The 24,787-nt window shown below is 43.2% G+C and overlaps 1 protein-coding gene across 16 annotated transcripts in view; it reads right to left on the reverse strand.

Moving 5' to 3' along the window:
• auts2a (activator of transcription and developmental regulator AUTS2 a) overlaps positions 1 to 24,787 on the reverse strand; it is a 310,505-nt gene that overhangs the window by 19,758 nt on the left and 265,960 nt on the right. For all 16 annotated transcript variants that reach the window (XM_026328456.1, XM_026328455.1, XM_026328454.1 and 13 more), the window contains one exon: positions 12,658 to 12,706. In XM_026328456.1, the coding sequence (XP_026184241.1) occupies positions 12,658 to 12,706 (49 nt within the window). The remainder of the gene's footprint in view (positions 1 to 12,657; positions 12,707 to 24,787) is intronic.

Raw genomic sequence — 24,787 nt, forward strand, 5'->3', positions numbered from 1 at the left:
ATGCTCTGTCTGGTAGGGGCAAAGCATTGTTTCCTCTCTGTCAGGTTATAATGAAGCCATTTACTAACAGAGCTGCAGTGACAACTACCCACAGTAGCTCTGATTACAGAAGCTCCTGTAATGGCTCTTAGCTGCTTCTGGATCTGCCTGGAGCTGCCTTGGTGCATAGACAGTTCCTGAGGCCTAAATTGTTAGACACCTTTTAAAAAGGCAGACTCTGTAAATACCATTATATGCACAAGGATGTAGTGGCAGCAGTGCTCATCATTACCTCATTTCCACCTCTCCTTTAGAGAACAAATCTTTATATATCTGCGAAGATGTGAGGTCAGGCTGGAGGGAACGTAACAGGAGAAGAGCTGGGTCAGGGACTTGATGACGGGCGTGTTGGCACAGGTGACCACCAGAAGGGGTTGAGTGGAAGGCCGGCCAAGGGGCCAGACTTCTCCTACAAGATGCTTGCACAGGGCAATCCTCAGGGGAAGGGTTGTTGCTTGTGGCTGACAGATCCTGTGCAGGCTTGGCTGTCATGCATAGGCTCACTGAAGCTTTGAAATAACTGCAGTGTGTAATGACGATCCTTCCAGTCCACAGCAATTGGCCAGCACCCACTGTCACAGTGGTGTAAATCTACACCAGGACACAAGACAGCTGTAGAGTGAGCCAGATCATTTGACCTAAAACATGTCAAATGTATGTAAGTCATCTGATGGGATTTCTCAGGGCCTGATATCTCTACTAGTGAGGAGTGAGAAATGGTAGGTGGCCGTTTTTTGTGTATATGTTGTTCCATAGAGAGATCCAGTGAAGGGGCTGCTTACAGACTCACAGTACCGTACAATGACAGCGCCTGTCCTCCACAGACAGGCATGAAGCTTCTGTTACCCCTTTACCAATTCAGCCTCATAGCTGTGCACATATTTACTCATTCAACAAGTAATTTAGACTGTGAGTTGAAGACTGGAGGGAATACATCACATCACCAGTGTCATTAAGAGTGGTATTACTTGCATAGTGTGACAGGATACACACACACTCACTGCTCATTATGATAATTCATCACATCCAAATCTTTAACTTAGTTAACATTCAGTTTGAGCTTTTGTGGTACAGTTAGACCATTTGTCACTCTGGCCACACACACTGTGTGTCTTCAAGTACATGACAAGACATTAGTAACACCCATTTTTCAATTGTTTCTTGTTGACATCCATGTTTGCTTTGCAGGCTTCTGTACTGCCTTTATGGATGCACTTCTCTACATCTTGGTTTGCTATGATCCCTATACTAGCATGAAAGCCAGAATGTGTATTCTGTCCTTGCTGTGGGTGTGTGTGGACAAAATGAAGATGGAGGCACACTTCCAAACACATTGCTCCATCAAGTTACTAGTGACCAACACCTCAATCGGTTACTTGTAAAAGTTAGTAATTGCTGAAAGGCACTGCAGACTACTAAACTGTAAACTATCATAGACCCCTATTTGTAAATAAAAACATTTAGTGTGCAGCTTGGTGATTGCAAGCTGCTTTGACTGGCATTGCTGCTTAAAGCTGGAAAATAGAACAGTATCCTATTTCCTCTGTGTTGCACCAACATGACTAGTCAATCTTTTAACAAAGCAGGGTCAAGACAGGCGACTGATTGGACCTAAGAATGGTGTGTGATGGCAATCATATGATCTAAGGTCTATTTAATGTCCCTACTGTGCCATAGTAGCACATGTACTATAATGTCCCACATCAACAGCTGTAAGCAACAAGCTTCAAAACTGCAAATATCATTCCCCAGATACTGAAAATTCATGCTGCGTGTCAGCACAACTTAAGCATTTCACAATGCATTGACTGCCATTGCAACACATGTTTCTTGTCAGTCACTGTGGCAATTAAAGGAAACAACAGACAAATGCCTCTTGATCCAACGAACTGCAATTGCAGACATGCTTAAATTTCAATTACAGACACATGCTCATAAAAAACCATACCCACTCATAAACACCTTTTAATTTCTCACTATTCTCACTCTCACACTCTTAATCTTTCTCTCTCTCTCTCTCACACACTCACACACATGCACAGATGACTCTACCAGTGAAGAGGTCCAATGGCACCCTGGATGAGGTGCATATACTGCAGCTTTATGTCCACTGCCTGGATCTGTTCAGTGTTGGCCTGTCCTCCATGAAGCCCTGTCAGCTTGTCAGCTAAGCCCTGGGGACTATACCAAACGAGCCAATGGGGGTGTCTGTTAATTGAACAATTGCCTCTTCAGAGGTGATCGAAAGTCTTGGCCCTCTCCCTCTTTCTTTCAAGACTCCCCAGTCGTATCAAGGGGTGCTGACACTCTGCTCACCCATGGTGTCAAATAGAAAAAGCCCTCTTTCTTTTGCTATTGCTTCTGGTCTTTTCACTCCCACCTCTCTCTACAGCCAGGAGGGAGAGCATGAGGGTAACTGGCTTGCAGCAATAAGGAGAGTGACAGCTCAAGCTGACACACTGACACCACCATAATTTCACCAGGGAGAGAGGCATGGAGGGCTGGAAAGAGAAATATGTCCCCAGAGAGTGATCAGTCTGGGCCTCTTGCTCTCTTTTTCAAATGGGGCCAACTGGTTTTACACACACCCAGACAGCTCTGGATCAGATTCAGTACAGCCTGGCCAGAGTGTTAAAATGATTTAAGAAAAACTTTTTTCAGAGGGGAAATAACTTGAATGCATGGATCAAATGTCTGAAAATCCGGTGGAGTATTAATTTTCATGTAGTCTTTTCTCTTTTTAAATCTTCACTGGCATTATACAAGAAGCCAATGTGTCTACGTGCAGATGTGAGAGTGTGTCAAGTACTGTCTCATTAACCCCCTGCTCAGGTTTCACCGCAGTAGGATTAGTGGGACACCCAAGGCAGAATTGAAGCTGTTAATGGCCATCTCTCTTCTCCTCTCCTATCCACTCACACTTTCATCCTGCCGTCCTTCTAGCCTGGAAATGCTGTGTGGTCTACTGAAGTGGTGGTAAACCTAGCATTAACCAGAAAAAGGACAGCAGGGAGGTGTAACCAGGCCAAACTTCTCTTTTCTCTGCTCACAGCCTTCTTTCTCAGGAAACCTCAGTGCAGCCACATCAACATGCTTTTCAAAATAACACAACAAATTAGCTGAGGGCTGTTGGCAGGCATACCAGTGATGAGCTATGGCTGTGGGACTGTGATACTTGGCGAGAGAGGGTTCAGTGTAGAGGAGTCTGGTTGGGATTTGAGCTGTTTATTTGAACTACACCATCGTCCAAACAATCAGCTGCCTCACTGCTCCCTCATCAAGCCTCAGAGCTTAAGCTGGGATTGTGGTGTTAGTGGGGGGAACAACTTGATATCCCCCTTTGGGCAGTGGCTGCCCCAAGCTTGGGTTACTATAGGTGAACAATGCAGCCTCTGTCTATGTCTCCAACTCGGTGAAGACATGAGCTCAGACAGGTTTGCTTGTGTCACGCAAGACCAGGGGATTCATACATCACAACACCACACTGTACAATGACTAAGCACAGGGTTTAGGGAAAATGTTTCCAAACATGACTTTCCTGCTTTTCCCCTAAATGGACCAGCAGAGCCCCTGTCTAAGCACGCTAAGAGGTAAACCAGGCGTGCAGCCTGTACTGGTGCAATGGATGGTTTGCTCTTGGCTTGAGAGGCCTGAAAAGCAATCCCGTCTGGCATTTTGGTTTTTGTGGGACAGTATTTACAGTAAAACTTGACACGTGGAATAAAAAGAGGATGCTGGAACCCCAGAAATGAAATAGTTCCCTGCAGGAACAGCTTAATCTGTAACAGATGGTGACAGTCCAAAGGACGTTGATGTGTTTGGCGCCGCTTCTAAGAACAGCAGCCAAAAGCCAGAGACGATGAACCAAAAGATGGTGATAAAATGGAACATTGTGCAGTTCATTAGATGTTGTTTATATAAAATCCACATGCTTTAAACATATAAAACGTTACACACACACAGATCACACACAAATGAACTCTGTCCTCTCCAATCCCTCTGCTCCAAACTGGCTTGAGATCACACCTGACACCAGGGGGCAATATCGCACTAAAGGTCTGACATCCAATCCCAACTTCCCAGCACTCTTTTTACCCGACCCTATGCAGTCAGTAGCATGTGGACATATAATGAAATGCTGCTTGGGACAAATTAAAGCCAGGCAAAGTGTGTGCAGAGCAGAAACACATGCAAGGGATCTGTAGACTTCTGCTTACAAACCAGGATCCTGCTCTGTAGTCTTCTCTAATCCGCCCTGCGGCTCATCAGTGCTTTATTTTCTGCCCTGCATATTAATGAGAATCAGAGAGGGTGAGAGGGAAAAAAGATAACCTCATCTCTTGTGGGAACAATTAAAGCCTTGCTCTCATCAATCCTGATCAGAGGCCTCATACACTCAGCTTTTTGTGTCTCTTAAAAGGTTGTGTTTACACTTTCACTTCCACAGCACTGACCCTCCTCTGGCACTGCTGGAGTGGATAGGGAAACCAAAAGATTCATTTACCCAAAATCTTCCCTTTTTAAACAAAACACCACTGCTATAGGATGGCAGTAGACTAATGAAACACAGAGCTGCAGTAAATAGGGCCAAAATGAAAATATCTGAGTCGTTATTTCTGTAATACGTCCGTAATTATTAACACTTCGTACATTTTGGTGTCTTATGAAGTTCCATGTTTTTAAATTGTAAAGTGTTTAAGGGTTTCCTTGAAGTCTTCATAGTCTCTCAGGAATGTTAAAATATAGATTGCGTGTTACTGAGCCAGGTCCACAGATGGTTCAGTGCCTAAATTGATGTAGACTGAAATTAAAATTTCCCTACTGGGTCATGGTGTATTTGCTGTTTAAATATTTTCCTGTAAACAGAAGAACTGGTACAATTCAGAGGAAGCTCTCATTCAAAGTGTTTTCACATAATATTTTTAATTCAGACCAGTAAAGGTGCTAGGCAGTGGAGAAGACTTTAGGAAGATGACAGTTTACAGTTGGATGAATTCCTCCACCTCAGCCAAGAAATCTGTTCTGTAGATTTTTAGGCAGGCTAGTCTTTACCACGGTAATATCAGGGCTGAGCTGGACTGGACTGGTGTGCCTGGGTGACACATTTAACTGTAGAGATTATAGCAATGGTCATTTATCTGCTGTGGAAAAATGCTTGACCTTTACTGCAGTAACCAACAACAAATGCTTTAATCCTAAAACAACAGAAAGATTTTTTAAAAACCTGTGGTTCTATAAATTCTGTGTCACTACTCACTGTCATCGGGGGTATGTTTTTGAAGAGACACCAATTCCTGCTTTATGTTCATCAACACTGCTGGGATGAATCTTATCTACTGTCTTAGTTTCATCTGTTTTTTGTACATGTGTCTCAAAGATGCTGTGCTGCATTTTTGGAATACCCCGCCCCCCCGGGATAAGGGTCATTTGCCAGACTCTAAATCTGGCAGCTAGAGTGACATGAGGCAGCAGCAGTTGCTTTAAAACACTGAGATTTGGAGAAGAGGTGCAATGGAAATGGCTGGAGGGGGATGACATTGAGAAGGGAAGAGAGACAGATACACAGGATAGATCATGACAGAAAAGTGGATCATTCCAGAACACAAACCAATGACTGCATCCACACACTCATATGCACATACACCTCTAAGCCACCATTAGGACTGATTAAGGCTGTCTGCTCTTTCTCTCTTTGGCAATGTCACCTCTGCCACAGGGACCAAAGACTGACACACACATAATTGGCCTGAACACATCAAAATTGCACTGGGAATGGCTGGGTTTTGATAAGTGGTGTGTGTATGTGTGTGTGTTGTGCTTTGACCCTGTTAATACTGCACAGTTGGCAGGAGAGTGGCTGATGTCACAATGGATCAGTGGATGCTGGTGATGGTGACATGGGAAGAAACTCTCCTGGGAAGAGGGCACTGGCACTTTCAACACCTCCACCCACCCATCTACTTCTACAAGCCTGTGGCTTCACCACCATCCAACTGACATCAACAGCACTGTGACAATAAAACACCTAAAAAGAGAAGGCACGGATGCTATAAAACAAATATGTGGTTGAAAGACTGAGTATGTTTATGTAAATCCTTCTACTTTACCTGGATTGACACAAAAAATGCAGAAACAGTCATGTCCAGTCTACAGTTGCTAAGCATTCAACACTGACTGGCTCCTAAACCTCCACATATCTGAGTGTGGCAAATACAGGGTGTGTGTGTGTGGGGGGGGGGGGGCAGGAGCAGGAAAACTAAGGCCTTTCACTTTGATCTCTGGAGTACAGCCCATTTAAATGTTTGTGTTTGAGATGTAGGCCTTTAATTTTGTCCTGATGGGTTCCAGGCTCTTTGGGTTTAGTGTGGCATGTCGGATATAGGAGTGTTTACACAGTCTCCCTCCAGCTCTCCTGGTGCTGAAAATAAGTGCATTAAGATGGATGGATTTACTTAGTCTCTAACCTTGGTATTTGGGAAACAACCTCTGAATGACCTCTTTGTGTTGCTGTAGGGGATGGAAAGAGACTGACCCACACTGCTGTGCATGTGTGTTTCTTTGGCACCAACAGACCCATTCACAGCATCTACTTAGAACTGATCCTCAGTCAACAAGTATGCACCACCTAGACTCATGGTCTCATATACAGTATTGACCTGACTTTAGTGCCCTGCCAAATTTCCCTAATTAGACCTGACCACATATGTTATGTAAAAGGTAACCATGGTCGGGTAAGAGGAAAAAATATAAAGCAGAAAGAAATAAATATTAATGAGTATATATAGTGGTCTGCCTGTTACAAACCTGTCTCAGTTTTGATGGAATATGGCAGGATTCACTTTACTCCTTGCAAATTATTCCAAATTTTGTTCTTAATCCTAACAGAAATTCTCCAAAGTGTGCACACATTAAACATGAAAAGCCTACCAAATAAGGCTGAGGTAGGACTCATTTCAAACTAAACTAAGACACCTAGAAGAGCAATCCCTTGCAGCTGTGAACAAAACAGTGATAATATGTGATTTTGAAATATGTACAGTTGCAAATGCTGCCATATTTCTCTGCCTGCCGACAGACACAGTAAATGTGAGCCGTAGACATGGAGCCTGGACCATTGTTTGCAACAGTAAGGCCATAAATCAGCCAGTTCTGCTTTTGATTTGTTAACCTTTGTTTGGCTGTGTCAGCAGATGAGGCATGGCTGAAGCGGGCCCTTTCATGGTCATGAAATACAGCCTCTCTCTGTAGCTGCAGCCATGGAGAGGGGGGCATGGGGTGGTGAGTGGGCTTCCTTCTAGACAGCACAGGATATTGAGCTTCTTTTACCCATTAGAGATACATTAAATGCTCCTAGTAGGGGACGAATAACCAACAGAAGCAAAGACCACTGGGGAATTGCCTGGAATCTGCTTTGGTGATGTATAATTCAGAGTGAAATCCTTCAGACCCCTGTCATACTTCTCAAAACATGTCCACTTATTAAATATCAAAGGTGCTTTGATTTGTATTAAGCTTGTGTTTGCGCCAAAACAATAACAATACTTTATTCCTGCAGTTATGTGAGCAGGGAGGGGGCAGTGATCTCTCTGTGACCTCCCAGCCCCTGGCAGAGAAAAAGAGACCATCCTTGGCTGCAGCCGCTCCTCAGAACACACAAAAGACCAATGGTAGTCAGGTCATCTTTCCACTGAACATCAGGTCAAGTTCCACAGGCAGCCACGACTTCTTGACACACAAACCCACACAGACAGCAGAGGTCAGCATGAGGGCAGTGCAGGGAGCCTGGGGCAGTAAACCAACACTAGTGCTGTGAAAGGCCAACCTTCTCTTTCCAGTCCACTGGATGAGTTAGGGAACTGCCTGGGTGATTTGTGGTGTGATTGTTGCTCTCTGTACCACTTGAGATTACAGCAGGTGGCAGCCCACAGCCTGGTAGTACACACAGCTCTATAACCAGTCATCCTCTCAGGAAACCGTGAGAGAATGAGGCAGAGAGAGAAAAACAAGCCCTCAGCTGCCACCCACACAGCAGTAATACGCACACAGGCAATTTTGCTGCCAGTAGAGCTCTCTATGACAATCCAGGGAGCTCTTCAGCTCTGATATCTGCCACAAAAGTTCACCTCCGCTTTTCTCTTTCCACTATTTTTTTATACAATGCCATCAGCACTGCAAATTACACCTTCCACATCGCACATTATTCTCTCCCCTGGTGACAGATGCACTCAAGCCCAACACACTTCACCAACAGCGCTCTTCACGCTGGCGTGAGCCCCGGGTCTCGCTGTAGCACCGCTTCATTTTCACATTAACTCCAGTAAAGCATGGTGAAATCAGCATTGTGCTGAGGGGGGAAACTGAGAATCACTACACTCTGCACTTCAATTTACCCTCACACTGAACTTGCTCTCACATCGCAGACACAGCTGCAGGATATGTCTCACCAGGGACCAGCTTCTCCAATATGTCTACCAGATGAATTTTTCGAGAAAATCATAAGCGCTCTTTTGCTACACCCTTAACCACCCTAAAAATGTGATCACAATTAAGGTAAAGCCAATTAAAAATGATTTGACTTAAAAAAAAATTACTTTTATCAATAATTATTTTTGTATTTTCCATTGTCTAATTTGATCTGAGTTTTTATCCAAAACATCCATTTTATTTTAAACAGCTTCTATCTACTGAGGCACATACCAAACCCAGAAGTTCACTGATGAAAACATTTTCAACTCTACTTTTGATAAAAGGCTCTGTGGAGCTTTTAAAATGTCATCTAGCATTATCTTTATGTTTACTCAACAAACAATGCACCGTGAGCTTAGTCTCTGCACTCCAAGTGACTTAGCTGAGTCTTCAGAACAATTTGTGGACTGACAGTATCCTGAAGGATGGGAGTGAAACTGGATGACAAGATATTAGTATACTGGGACATAGCTGTAATCTTTTGATAGCTATATCTGCAGGGCTTTGTGGTGGCACACTGTGCTGGTTAGTCTTAAGTGTGTGTACAAGCAGAGCAACTCAGTGGACTCTCAGGACCATATTCACAGCCCTATTATTGCTTGAGTACCAGTTTCTACCTATGGCACCTTGAAAACATCTTCATTTTAAAAACATCTTGTTAGCCAATAGACTACACCACAGCTTCTGACTAGTACTTAACTCTACCGCAGAGCAAATGAATCAGGTTAGCTGGCTGACACCTGCAGGCGCATTGACAACTGCAGTAATTAGAGCTAACATTTAATGACTCTTAGTTAATGAAATCCATTCCTGGGCAAACTGAACCCAGACTCAGCAGGACAGGAAGAGAAAAACACAGGAAAGGAATGATGGCGACTTTAAGCTCCACACTTGTCAGCCATGCACAGTTCACACCAACGCCCGGAGGTGACACCAACACTGACGGGGGAAGAAAACACATCAACATCTAAAAACACAAACACCGCGTTCTCATCAGTTAGGTTTTCTTAAAAAATAATGCTATAGCTTTTGAGGGACCATTAAAAATACACTGTAAAAGCTGTGAGATTAAAAGATAAGGGATCAGTGCTAAGTCTTCAAAGAGATCTCGGGTTGCCCTCGGCTGATTTCCCGTCTTGCTGCAGAGAAAAAGGTAACACAGGCATTACCAAAGCTACACATCAGCAGCTGAATTCTAATGGCCTTCTCAGCACTCTGTTGTTTTAACATATATTCAGTGCATCTTTTGTTTCCATTGCATCACATAAAAGCACAGCGGCTCTGGACCTGTTAAAAGTGCACCAAAACTCAGCAATATCTGCCAGGATCTTCAGTTGATCCTCCCTGCCATACCACCTGGTAGAGGTCTGTCAACCTGGAAACTTTAGTGCTTGATGGCAGGTATTTCAGTCAAATTCAAAAGTACTGCTTGGAATATGTTTGAAGAAGCAGCTTTGTATCAAAACTGCAGAGTTCAGGAAGAATACACAGAGATGATAACAGTACATCATTAATTTTATTGATGATGTCACTAAAAACATCACCTCAAGGCCAAATGAGAAGCCATGGCTGAGAGTGGAGGTACGGATGTTGCCAAGAATCAAAGACCCAGCATTTTAGATTGGGCACAGAAAGCTGTCCTTTATAGCAGGATTAAATGACCTGCCATGTGGCAACAAAGAAGCAAAGAGGGATTATGCACAAAGATTCATGTCTATAATTCATGTCTAAAGACTTGAAAAATGCTGCCACCTTTCCAGATGAACTAACTAACTACACAACTACACATGATCCTCTGCAGGGTCAGTACAGTATAAAGCAGCAGAAACAGACAGGATCCTGGGTTGCATCATCAAAAGTCTGTGCTGGACATCTGCCAAATGTCCTTGCAGACTCCTTAAAAATGTCACTAGTACAAATGACCTTCCCCACATGCTTCAAGTGAACTAGCATCATACCAAGAAGCCTCCTGTGTACTGTCTAAATGACCACTGCATAGTACAAACCTATTATCATGATGTGCTTCGAGAGGCTCGTCGTGCAGCACATTAAATCCAGGTACCCCATCACACTTGACTCCTGCCATTTACTGCCCTGCAGATGATGTGGGGATAACTGCCCTCCACCTGGCCCTGTCCCACCTGAAGCCACTTATGTCAGGATGCTAATCAATGACTTTATCTCAGCATTCAAAACAATTAGGCCTGACCCACAACTACCGGATTATGAAGATCAGAGAGCTAGGCCTCTACATTGAGCTCTGGCACTTCCCAGGACTAAGCCCACTCCTGTTCACACTGCTGACATGTGACTACACTGCTTCATCCCACTCTTACTGCAACATTATATTTACTGGTGACAACAGTGGTGGGCCTCACTAGAAACAATGATTACAGAGTAGAGGTGGAGCTACTGTGTAGCATGGTATATGACCAAAAACCTTTCTCTAAACATCGGGAACATATAGGAGGTTATCATAGACCTGAAGAAGTGCATACTGACCAGACACTGCTTACCCCTGATGGCAACATTTGGTGTTTGCAATATTTATATTTTTAATAGACCTTGGTCGTAACTGTAAGCAAAGCCATATTTTCATGACTGTCGATAGATTTCAGTGTTTCCCAATTAATGACTTAGTGTGCAACCTGCTCTCCAGCATCAAGATGAAAGTTTTAGCTGTTTTTTCACGATTTTCTTTCACTGCAAAATTCAGTATAATAAACTAGCCAGTGGTTTGTTTAGGAGCTGTTTTTGTTATCATGGTCTGTCTCGACTTTCTCAGCCCTTGTCGGACCCTAAAACCTAATAAGCATTTTACGTGCACCAACAAAAATGTGCACAAACTGTCAAACAAATGTAGACTTTTTGCACCTGCCTCCGGGCAAATACTGACATTCATCCTCCCACAAACAAGCTTCTCTTGCTATTTTTGTTAGAGCTATTGTTTGATGAACCATTGTTTGTCCTGATGTTTGGTTGCATTAGAGTGCTGGTAATCCCCTCCAACAAAACCCAGTCGACTCTTTTTATCTTAACACCACCCTCCAGAAAAATACCAGTAGTCTTTGCTCTCCCTGCACCTGGATTCTTTTACTTTTCTTTTGCAATAGCGGCTGCATTAGCATATGGCAAGAAAGGAGGAGGGGACAGAGATAGTAAAAGAGAAGAAAAGAAGGGATATTTAAATGGAAATAGGGGCCAAATGAGTGGCCTATCATGCAGACGAGAGAAAGCATATTTAGTGTACTGTTTCCCCAGTTAGGTATTTTCATAAAGGGGGAGAGAGGGTGGCCTTCTGTTGATTTAGGCTGCACAAAGGGGTCCTTAGTCCTTTCAAGGGAACTAAATAAGTTCACAGAGAAGCACGTTCAAAAGGAAGCCTCCCTGTCAAGTTTGGCCATTGAGCTCCCACAGTGGACGCCACAAATCAAGCCATGGAGGGAACTGAAGGCCAGAATGTGGGAAATGTGTTTCAAGGTCTGCGCAGAGTAAAGTGCAGAAAAAACAGAAAGAGAGGGGGACCTATCATCAGCAATCTGCCTTGTTTTGCCACAGCCCTGAAGGGGTCATAACCCTCTTCTCCAAGCATCCCTCCGGCCCCGCATGCTAACTCCCCCCCATTACAGAGGAATGTCCATTCACGTGGGGCAACTCCATTATCCCTGAGCCAGAGAAAATGGGGCTGCTTTTAACAGCAAATTAGTGACTTGATAATGAGGTCACATGTGGTGTTCGCACACTGAGGCCACAGGCAGATGCCTTTTCAGCCTTCACTTCATTGCCTTAAGCATTAGTACATCATCCTGCTCTGGCTGCATGACAAGTCTTAGCATTTTTCAGCAGATTTGCAAACAAACGCATCAGTTCCACAGCATTTCATCACATGTCACATGCTACACAATCTCACTCTACCATGATTACTGGTAGAGTGAGATTTGTCTTCATGAAGTGTTAAAAATATTGAGCAGTACATCATACCTGTGCACCTTGGGTAAAATGGATCAGGTATATGGATGTGATGCACCACAAACAACACCTTATTTTTATACCTATCCCCATATCATAACACTGGGAGGACAGAAATACACCTGCACCATCATATTTGACATCATTCCATCATGGTCCGAAATATAATGATAATGTCTGTACCTTTAACTGCAGCTGTGCTGAAAAATTTCTCAGAGCCGGCATTGGAGACCTAGAAAAGAGAGACATGAAATAAGCAAAAATATCACATAAAATTCCAAAACAATAACTTTCCCTTCCAAAGTGTCCGACTCCACCTCTAGATAACATGTCTGGGGACAGTTTACAGGAATAAATGCTAATGGAGAAGACATTAGTGGGTTATGGTACATAATTTGTATGCTTAAGTCACCAAAGTGACATTGACCATTGAACTTGATTTCAACCCAAGAAGGTGTTTAAAATCTGGCTTTGATATATTTCTCTGTGTGTGTACTTGACTACTGCCTAGGTTTTACTAACACAAAATTCAAGATCAAAATTAAAGCCCTTTCAGGCCAATCATATGTAGTTTCCATATTCTATTATGTCTGAATGATGTCGGTAATCATTTGCGCAATCTGAGCATCACGATCAAAGCCAATGCTGCATTAACAGCCTCCAACAAAGCAAAAAGCTCCTCGTATTGCAGCCACTTGATGGCACTGTTGCTCCGTGACAAAACACTCCGATCTCATTTGTGAGCAGAGCCCCAACAGCATCACTGTTAGAATAAATTGTACAGAGATAGGGAAACCTGAATTCGATGATTAAACGCTTATATAGGTGAAAACACTAAGTCACGGGTAAATTAGATTGCAACCACGACATTTAGAGAAAAGATAATTACATGACAAATAACTACAGGTTGGTAGCACAGGAAAGAAACAGGACAACACCCACAAAGCTGCACATGGGAGAAGACTGACAGGTTTCTCTGAATAAAATGAATTTCTGATAAGTGGTTCGTCACGGATTTAAATAACACTAAATTCTGGTTTCCCGCGATGTACAGGCATTACACTTTGATAACAGGATTATATTTTATTTTTAGCGAATAGACCTTATTGACAAAAATATTCCAAATTTGCGTTGAGTGACAGATTAGTTGTGTGCAGACTCGTGTCTTTTATTCTGAAGAACTGTCTGTTATTAGAGCAGCAGAAGAAGCTTAGGAGCCTATTACAATGACAGTATCTAACCACAATTAGAGTAATGCGGAGTACCAAGTACATTATTATTATTATTTATTGTTGGATATAAAAACAATGTAAAGCATCGCATGTTTGTTGACTAGTGCAACACTGACAAAATGTAAACAATGAAAGCTGCAAAATAAATGACAACATAAAATGTGGCACGAAAAATGGATTATCCGTTCAGAGCATCTTGCGGACTATCACATACAAGGATAAATAAATCCAGGCAGCGCGCATACCTTTCATGTGGCAAGGTTAGCAAGTAAGTCAGGTTATTACTTTCTCGATCTGGTAAATATGGCCTCGCTTCACATTCTGCTTTTCAAATAATATAATCCACAAAACGGGCGGTGAGGTCTACTCCGTTTAAACTGAGGGCAGCCATGCAGAGAGAGAAGAAGCCTTTCCAAGAAAAAAGAATCCAAAAGCTGTTCACAAAGCTACTGCGCCTTTTGGACAAAGGGAACCATGTGTCTCGCCACGGAGAGCTTCTGCAACAGCACTAAGGCGACGAGAGGAAAAATCCTTCGATCCACCTCTCTTTTCTTGCTCGGGACGGCTGTGCTTTTTTTAACGTATATTCTCCTGTCGGAAGCATCCATGAGAGGTAACAAACAGGATCCGGGAAGGTCTGTGCGTCGGTGCGCGGAGAAGGGTTGCGTCCGACGGAGCAAGCCAATCCAACAAAGCGCACGGCCAGTTTCCTCTGTAGAGACAGAGACGGAGGCAAATCACACAAGCAGTGAGCAAGAATTCACAAGGTATAAACCCGCTGTCGCTGTGTTCAGCTGCGAAGCCTGTCTGCCGTTCTCACTGTGGCGGATCCCGGTCGTGGGCACACAAGAGCCTCTCCCAATCCGCTCGCAAGCAGCAGACAAGCTCCCATTCATCCAGTAACTGCCTGAGTGCTGCTGCTGCTGCCTTCACTGTCGGGTCCTCCCACTTCCTGATTTCCAGGCGGACTTGGATTCAGCCCCAGTCGTGCTCCTTCAGAAGACAAACACCCGTGTTGTTGGGCTTCGAAAAGCTTCGAGCTCGATTGCAGAGGTGCACATCAGCGCCTTTAGCTTTTGCGTAAATTGCGCGCAAAATGAGAGAGAGCAGCGCACCAGATAAGCAGACAGAGGGAGAACGAGCGAAAGAACAGGAGGAAAGAAGAGAAATGAGGGAGGGAGAGAGGGACAGAGGGAGGGCTGAGGAGGAAAGATATTCTTTCTTTCAGTCTGTACTGAATGAGATGATGTCAGCCGCTAATGAATTCCCCAGTAGGGTGCTGCTACCGTGATGGGAGGAAAAACAAAACGCTTCTTTATGAGCAGCACGCACCTCCGTGCAGCGCACAGACGCTGTCTCCCTGCTGAATCAACTCCCACTCCACTGACCTGAAGGGAGGTCAGCTGGTAATATGAAAAGCACTTCGGGTCATTCAGCCTTCAATTTGAGCTTTGAGCTCTCCGTGGCCCACCCTGACAGACATAAAACCTAACAAGCTTCCACCCTCCACACTGCACACATAAATCCTAACTACCAAGTTTGTAATTATGTGATAACTTTACCAAACCATAGAGAGATTTTTTTCTTAGCTTTCCTGCCCTGAGTCACAACAGGACAGTCCTGCCGAAACTGTCAGAGCTCAGCTTTTTGCTCCAAGGGGCTGCTTCATCGTTTCCTTGTACTGATGCCATAGAGTTTGTATTTAATATGATACAGATTTAAGGTGGGACACTATACTGTTAAGATTTATGCTGCAGGCTTGAGAGTAATAGCACTCATCCTTCCGTGCCTCCAACACTCACATTTGGCAAATCTTGATCTAATGCTACACATTCCTAGAAAATCCTCTTAATAGTACAAACCCTTGCATTATATAGCTTGTCTAATGAGTATTAACCCACTGGCTGGAAGGCCAGTGCTTGTACAATAGAGTCACATTGCCCAGTCTTTCCTTGCCAGCTCAGCCCAGGCAACCACAGAGCAGAAAACAGACTTAGCTCATAGCTGAAATGCTAATCCGTCCCTCAGTAACGGAGAGACTGAGGGTCTGCTGGCTGTCTGGGACCAGAACTACAAACATGAAGTCATAGGAAATGGGATATACAGACTCAGAGTGGCAAAACAAATCCTCACACATTCGACTTGACAAGACAGCACTTTTCTCAAAAGTGACGTCAGATCTTCAATCCGTTTAAATGAAAAACTTAACATTTAGAAGACAATTATATATCAATATAAATATCTACATACATATATTTATAGACACACTCATGACATATAGAATGTGCAACATTTCATGAGAAAGTATTTGATTGGCAGGTGAGATTGGCATGCTTTCTTTTCTCAATATAAAAGACATGTTTCTTCAGACAGACAGTATATACAAGCTGGTATCTACATTTATTCAACTGCCACCCAGCTAGCCAGCTAATGAGATAGCTGCTTCCAAGCACAGATGTATTTTTAGTGTTTGTTTCAAACCGAATACTGGTCACACAGCTCAACACTATTTGAGAGGGGGGCCCTTTTCACTGTTGCACTGCTAAACACGCATGGTGAGGGCGTAGCTGTATGTGTGACAGTGAAGATGGAGAGGACAGAGGAGAAAACAAGAAAAATTCCAAAACTGAGAGCTGACACAGAAGAACTTGTGTCAAAAAGAGGAGCTGTGTCTGTTGTTTGGAGGTACTTCGGTTTCAAAAAATCTGACATCAACCAATCGACAAAGTCAAGACATCAATGACAGCACAGCCACAACTCCATGCTGCAAACTGGCTCTAACTCAAACCAGTGGGTGACATCATGCATCGCTCCGCCACAACTACAAAGTTAGAGGTTCCTCCTACCCTTCATGGTATGTTTCACAAATGTCGGCATTGTAAACTGAACCACTTTTAATGGGACAGTGAAATTTATCTGGACAATACTATGGTTCATTATAGAGTATAACAGCAATTCCGTAAATCATGTCTAAAATTAGCTGCAAATGCCCTGACAATGAGATACATGTAATTAGTTTGAAGCAATGACTGTGATGAAACATGAAGAGAATATCATGGTTTCAAATGCATTACATGGCTGGATACGCATTTATACGAATGGCACCATCAGAAAATGGCTACCAGACGTTTTCACGGGTCTGTACTGCAGCAGCAGCAACTATGAACAAGCCGCTGTTCTCCATTTTAAATGGTCATTATCAGATTTGAGAGCAACCACAAGTCTGTGATTACAGCCACAGTGCCAAACAATCAGCATCCGGATCTCTCACTGAACATTATTTTTAATCCAAATAAAATGCTGACAAGAGATGAACATTCACATAAAATGAGAACCCTGCATAGTTTTACCATGAAAAAACATTGTCTCTGCAAGAGAATGGCGCACTGAGATCAAACACAATGTCTGGATGTATGCTATGTATCTCAGTAATTGCTGTCTGGGCATGTAAGGCCTGTCTATAGACCATCAGCTTCACACTGACATTTTGTCATCTTTTATTCCTTTTTTTGGATGCTGATCCTCCACTTCAAAGAAACCAGAGGCATGTTTGTCTCTCCCCTCACAAGCATGGTTTAATTTTACAGGAACTTTCTCCTAGATTACAATCACATGGGACTGGCTTGTCTTTATGAGCCCTCCCGCTACTAAGCCAATTCCACCATCATTTAAAACATTACTGATAGTTGCAACATGAGTGCTGGTAATGCAATATGTTAAAAGCTCTTTTTTATGTTTTCTCTGAGCTTTTTCTTTGTTTTATAGGGGATAAAACATTTCTTCTGTATTCAAACTAGGACTGGATGCAGAGGCCAGGAAATGGAAAGAGACTTTTCTTAATGACATCGAACAGTCATTATGAGCAACAAACAGCACTCCGCTCAGGTGGCTGGATATTTCAGAAACAGTTTTACCTCACAGTGACATCTCTGCCAGGTAACGCAGCACTACAACTGTGCCAAATAAAGGATTACAGGGCAAACAGAAATGAACAGGAATAATAGTCTACAGTCATGCTCTGTGAGGCTCACATTACAAACATATTTCATAGCAGACATTTTGACTTGCCCTGTGATGGACTGGTGACCTGTCCAGGGTGTACCCCTGCCTTTCACCCAAAGAGAGCTGGGATAGGCTCCAGCTGATCCCTGTGACCCTGATTAAGGAATAAGTGGGTATAGATAATGGATGAATGGATGGATAGACATTTTGACTTGTGATAGCACAAAACACTCAGGTGAAACAATTCTGTTCACAATGGCTCAGTTCCATCGGGGTTTCCACACTGAACTGGCATTAGACTGTCCTTATGTATGTTATTTATACTGTACCACCAAGATATTAGAACCAACATTAACATGTTATTCTTCTAGCACATGCATGGCACAGGTTACGAGACACAGTATCTATTGCCAAAGTCTGTGTTAGGAGGAGGTCATTGGAATAGATGGGCCAGAAAACACAGGACCATCCAAAGAGTCAGAATACTTGAACCACTAATTTAAAAAAGTGAATGAAAAAGGAAAGCAGTTTTATAGCTAGGTTTTATCATTGCCATGATAAAAGGACCTGCTTTTAGAGGTACCATTGCCATCATTAGCCGTAGATGTTCACTCAAAACCTACGTTTTGTGTGGGAATACAATGGAATGATGGATTGTACACACAATTATTAGCAGTGTACTTCAAGCAGGCAAACAGTGGAAGACCATGTTTGATCATGTTTCAAATTACAATCTAAAAACCTATTTATTGGAATATAATAAATTATGCTTGATTAAAACACACCGTGCAAAGTAAAGAAGATTTTTAAAAATAAATCTTAGTCTTCACAGATGAAGGGGTGGGATTATATCACACATGTGCAAATGTTGCAGTGCACATCTGAGAACTGTGAAATGTTTCTAATTGCACACACATAAACCCACACACTTGAATTGGCCAACAGCTCCACTTCTCCTATCCTTTTGAGCATAAGGATATTTTTAAATTAATTTAATTTTTTTTACAGTCATTACATCCGACCTTATCTCCCAGAGCCTGCACTGGGTTGTCAATGACAACTGGCTCTAATCTCTACCCGCTCCAGACAAGCAGCACTGACAGGCCTTTTCTTCACAATTCCTCAGACACGCATCCAGACATAAATTAATATGTCACTCATTGCTGGTATTAATGTGGGGATGACACACTGCTTTGCATGCAAACATACACTCACAGACAAAGACAAATGCACCCGGCATTAAAAACCATCATACAAACTGGGACACCATAGCATGCCAAAAGTTGGGGAAAAAACCTTTGGAAAAAGCTCTGTTAAAATGCATCACTCAAATATTCTGACAGAGAGAATGAAAGATTTAGACTTTCCATTTGCATTGGCAAAGACCTGCTCTTCAACATTAAACCTGTAAATAACGATACCAAAAATGTATCTCTATTTTGTATTATCTTTCCCTACTTATTCCTTCCAGTGCTTATGACAAACACCGAACACAGAATAAAATAGAAAGATTGATTTACACAGGGATTAAAGTGTCCATCATATCTGATCACTGTACCTCTAAAAGCAGGTCCTTTGTGTTGTAATAAAACTTCTGGAGCCAAAAGATATGAAACTCACATCATATGTCAGCTGGGGAAGCAGTGGAAAAGTATTTCTTCCGGTTGTTAAAAGCCTGTAGAGACTATGTTATCTGCTTATCTCCTTGTGGTCTCTGAAAGCAGACTGGAGCTGTAGGAGTTCAAGATAAATGGCCTGATCAATGGCAGACATTATCTGGATCTGGTAGGCAATAATCAGATCCAGTTGACATTGCAGGCGAAGAAAGAACTGGCCTGTCAGCAGGAACAAACCTTCCTCACTGGCCATCAGTCTAACGTCACTGCTGTGGGACTCACTTTGGAAAACAATGAAGACAAGAAAATTGGTTTAACCTTCACTTCCTCAAACGCTTTGGTTACATCCCTGATGCAGCCCCCTCCAACACACCCACACCCCCTCACCACTATTCTGCCCAGTCACAGGAGAAATGGGAAAGCCGTTTGCCTAAATTACAGACATTGCTGTGGAATGTGGGCTGTGGGCTGCGATGCCGTGGATAATTTCAGACCAGTCAATCACTCCCTCCTCTTCTAACAGAAAAAAGCATGTGTGCTGCCTGCCTCAGAGCACACACGCACATGATCATGCATATTAGCCATGATTTGTCCTTAACATTTTCATTTAATGCCAGTATAATTACTAATTCCCAAAACTAAATCATTTTATAGAACAAATCTTTGTCCTTATTTATAATGTTGTCATTTAGGGTTTGAATACTGATTTAATGGATTCAGACAATAAACTGTCTCAGCTTTTAAACAAAAAATAGGTATGTGTCAGGGAAATTGGAATTTATGAATTTGCTGTGGTGTTTCATTTCTACATTATATGAATGTCATTGAATGTATTTCGGCAGTACTACATTCTGCTCAATGCAGTGGCTGACTTGAAACAAAACTGTAAACACGATTGGCATACAAATTTATTTATGTCCTTAGTCTCATCATGCTGCAGAGTCATGTGAGCTCAATGACAAATAAGTAAAATTATAAGCCGTTTTTAACCTGACCCCCATTTTCTCACTCAAGCTCTACAGAGTATTATCCCAGACAGAAACATCCCTAACAGATAACCTGCTGCATGACGAACACACAGCTTTCATTGTTCGCCCTAATCTGCATGTCTTTATATTTGCAGAGACCCAGCAGACATCTATAACTAAAGAACCATGTCACTGGAACCCCCCACGAGGCCTTGACTTAATACTAACTGAGAGCAACTGTGCTGGCAGGGATAATATCTTCCCCTTTTGTTTCTTTCTTCTCAGCGGCACGATGGGAAAGAGGAGACAAGGGGAGGCAGAGAGATAAAGGAGGAAACAGAGAGGAAGAGAGCAGAGAAAAAAACAAAACAGGATGGGATCGGAAAGACAGAGAGGACGAAGAGGGAGAACAGGGAGTTAGTCAAGAAGAAAGGGAGGGGAGAAAAACAGCCTGCTGTGTGTCTCTTAAAAGGAATGACTATAGGAAAGCACTGAAGAAAACACCACTAAGGCGTTGTATTAAAACCTGTCTGACCCTCTGTAGCCCCCTCCAGCGATTTGCCCAGTTGGAGGAGTATGGTTGGAGGTATTAGGCCTCTAAAATACTCTGTCAAGACCATTCTGTCAGGCACCAACAGAGGCATCCCCCTGCAGTCCCCTGCTCCACTCAAATATGCCTCTCTAAGGCTCTCTATCCTCAACAGCTCCAGAGAGGGGGCCTGACGATGGGCTTTCCAGGGGGACACAAGATGGGGCATGGACATCAAAACCCAGCAGGATGGCAAAGAGCAGATAGGTCTCTGCCTGCCCTCCACCAATTTTGCCTCTTTATTCCTTTATTCTTTCTATTGCTGTCATCTCTCACCCTCCATCTTATCCATGCCCCCCACTGGCCATTGAAGGGATTCTAATTGCACTGTGCAGGGCCTGAGCTAAATGAGGTCGTTGTTCTGCCTACACTAGCCTCCATGCGGGGGGGCTGGATGATGGGAAGGAGAGAAATGGGAAGTTTAAGCCACTTTGCGACACACACACACGCACGCACACACACACACACACACACACACACAAGGTGAACACAAGAGTCTTAGCATATAGCAGGAGCTCACTGTTTTGTTTAACTTCTTGTCACCCAATGGTTGACAGGTGACCGTGTGTTGTGTCCCCTCAAGTGTTCCTCAAAAAAATAATTTTTCACTTCACGCTCTGCAAAAACCTGAATGCCAAAGGCTGTATCCTCCCACGCTGAGTTCCTCCATGTGAAATGGGCCCTGTGGTTGTTGTCAGAGAACGGTGTGTGTGTGAGCATGTCAGAATCTACTGAGACAGTGCTCAGATATTCTCCCTGCCCTCATCGTTCCTCTGCTGCTCATCTCCCGGTCTTGTAACTCTAGAACATGGGAGACCAGTTGGACAAGAGAAGATTGTGTGTGTGTGTGTGTGTGTCCATGTAAGTGTGTGTTTGGAGACAGGAGCAATTTCATCTTTGAATCCCCCCCCCCCCTTTTCCCTGATGGCATCCTTACAGAGGAAAGTGAGCTGGTGGTTTGTGACCTACATGTGGAGCTGGTTGTGGGCCAGAGACTGGGGCCGTGACCAGGCTGCAGGGGTCTGTCTGTTGACAGAAACAGGAGGCCTCTTCCACTTTGAAGTCCTGTATATTTAAATATTTCATGACCCCCTCATCTCCAGCCCCTTTTATCAGATTTGCGCTCTAGCTCGTGGCTGCATTTCATTAATAGCACAGTGAGAGGAGTTAGTGTCGATCTAATGCCTCCATCAGCAGGGCAGATCTGAGGGAGCCTCTCTCATGCACGGGCCCTTTTGGCACTGAGCATATCTGGAAGACGATCTTGTTAATGCTAGTAGCAATTACACCAATTACAGATAAGCCTAAGTGTGTCAAAGCCAAAACATGATGTTTACAAAGATTAGCATGCAGCGTTATCAGCAGGGATGGTAATCAACGCTAGTGCCTGGTGCTTCACAAGATCACAGGGCTCTTTATCTGTCACTATCGATAAAAAGCCACCGGCTGAAGACAGACCTGAGCATATCTGTCATGTTTGCCACTAGCTCGTGCTGCTGGTACCTTGCTGCAGTTAAAGCAAACATGGAGTGATGGTGGACTTTGCAAGATGCCACATGAAGAGTAAAATGATATTAAATAAAAGAACGTCTATTTCTTTTCATTATCATCAAAGGCATCAGAAAGAAAGACTGCATCTCACTAAAGCACTCATGTCTCTGTTCGTGCAGTAAACAACTCTGGTTATCAGATCTGCACATGTGAATGGTGTGTATTTACAGCAGTGAAGTGGCACAAAGCATGGGTCAGTAGATTTCCACAAGGGTGCGCACTGTCATGGCATGGGGCACCAATCTGGAAATGTTTCTCTGAAGCTGGTGACCATAACATAAGGGACTGCTTGTCTGATTGTAATAGAGATGCCTTTGAGAGGAGCCTGCATCACCCCGCAGGACACATTCCATGCTTTCCTCCACAAACTCTGTGCTGCCACCAGGCTCTGGGTCCTAAATGCGCACATTGTGAGGCTGCCCCGCTGACTGCCTGACAGCAGCACATTCACGATGGGGTTATTAGAGTTGACCCAGGCTACCAGGGCAGACATAGAATGTGTTCTCTCTCTCTCTCTCTGTCTCTCAAAGTGTGTGCAATACTTTGTAAATCACTGTGTTGTTTGTGTTTATATAGTGGTCTTAAATGATCCACCTTGGAGTTTGCTTTTGCTATTAAAACAACACCTGGAGAGAAATAAACCATATGTCATTTTTTGTGACAAGAAAGTGACACAGATTTATATCTGTGGTTTTCTTTCAGCATCTATGTGTGTTTTCAGTCCGGTGTTGACAGGGGACTATTGGTGCTAAAGGCCACTAAAGTCACAGCCAGCACTAAGCCCAATCATCAGTGCCTGTTTCAGTTGGGCTTACCATGCACTGTGTTTACCAACAACAAGCTTCTACAAGATGATCTGGGGCCACTTGCTGTCTTGGTCTCTGTTCTTGACACATACACACAAACACACACACATAGCCTGTAAGAGGATTTGCACTGGCAACTGGGACAAGCTGCGTCACTTATCCACAGAGAAAGCTGTAGCACCACACACAGCTTGACCCCACCTCACATGCCTGGATTCACAGGTCAACACACACACACACACACACACGCGCACACACACACACACACACACACACACACACACACACACACACACACACACACAGGATTCCAGAAATGACACTGCAGTTTGACCCAGGTTTGCTGGGTCCTTTGACACAGGAGTAAAAAAATGTTGTATAATACACTTTTAAATTTGTTTTGATAAAAGACTGAATGAACAGTACTCTGATGCACAATGAAAACACAATTTGAGCCGAACACACTTCATGGATTTAACACAGATCTCTAGACTCAACAAGGAACCTTTATTCCCAGTGTGATTACACTGTTCAATTTGCATATTAAATTATGTAGCATGTTATATATGTACACAAACTTTCCATTTTGTACCAATGAAAGATTTTATTACACCATATCAGCTACTAACTCACTGGTCTGGTCCTCTAAAGTCATTACTTTCTGCGTGGCATATGAAGCCAAGATTTCAAATGGCTTTTTATTACATTTTTTACAATGTGTTTTTATTGTGTCTTAGCTGAGACAATAAGGTTTTGAAAGGAAATGTCTGCAGAAGCGGTATAACAGATGCTGTCTACTGATTGACCTGTTCCAGGGGCGACATTGTCATGTGAGAAGAGGGCGTTTGGTTGTTGGCCCTAAGAAAGTCATTAAGACTAATATCCCTGTCTGTCTGGGATATTAGAGGAGCTTCTTTTAGTCACTGAAACCTCTGGTGTGCAGAGGAATCTGAAAAGGTGCAAACACCTGTCATCCACTAATGCTAAAGGTATAATAACACCTGACACTGCTCATGAATTCACACATAGAGGGACACATATAAAGTTTATATGACATACCAACCAGCATGTTTTTCTAGAGTCATACAATGGTCATTTGCATCTAGGTAGACCTAAAATATACAAAACAGCCATACGTAATAAGACACACGATCAACAACACCATTGCCGCCACACAAACATACACCTTGCCACTGCCTGCAGGAGGTTTCCTCGTGAGACCCCTGAGGTGACAGATGTGTCAAAACAACACACTGGTTTCTCTCATTTTTCTGTGGTGTTGCTTTGTTCCTTCACCCTAAAAAAAAAAACAAAACATTGGATCTGATTTGCTCTGCATATTGCTGATGCATTTTTCACGAGTTACTCCAAAAACACCATGTTCCTCGACATTAAAAAGCAATTTAGCACTCCCAGGATTAAAAGCCCATGTTAAATTGAAGGCTACACTTGGCATGGGGCATGAAAAATTGAGTGGCTCCTTATATTAGCCAGGTTGAATGCTGCAGACAGAATTTAGATAGACGAAATGGAATCTTTCAGCATTACT

This window comes from Mastacembelus armatus, chromosome 14 (assembly GCF_900324485.2).
Source record: "Mastacembelus armatus chromosome 14, fMasArm1.2, whole genome shotgun sequence".
Classification (NCBI taxonomy): Eukaryota; Metazoa; Chordata; class Actinopteri; order Synbranchiformes; family Mastacembelidae; genus Mastacembelus; species Mastacembelus armatus.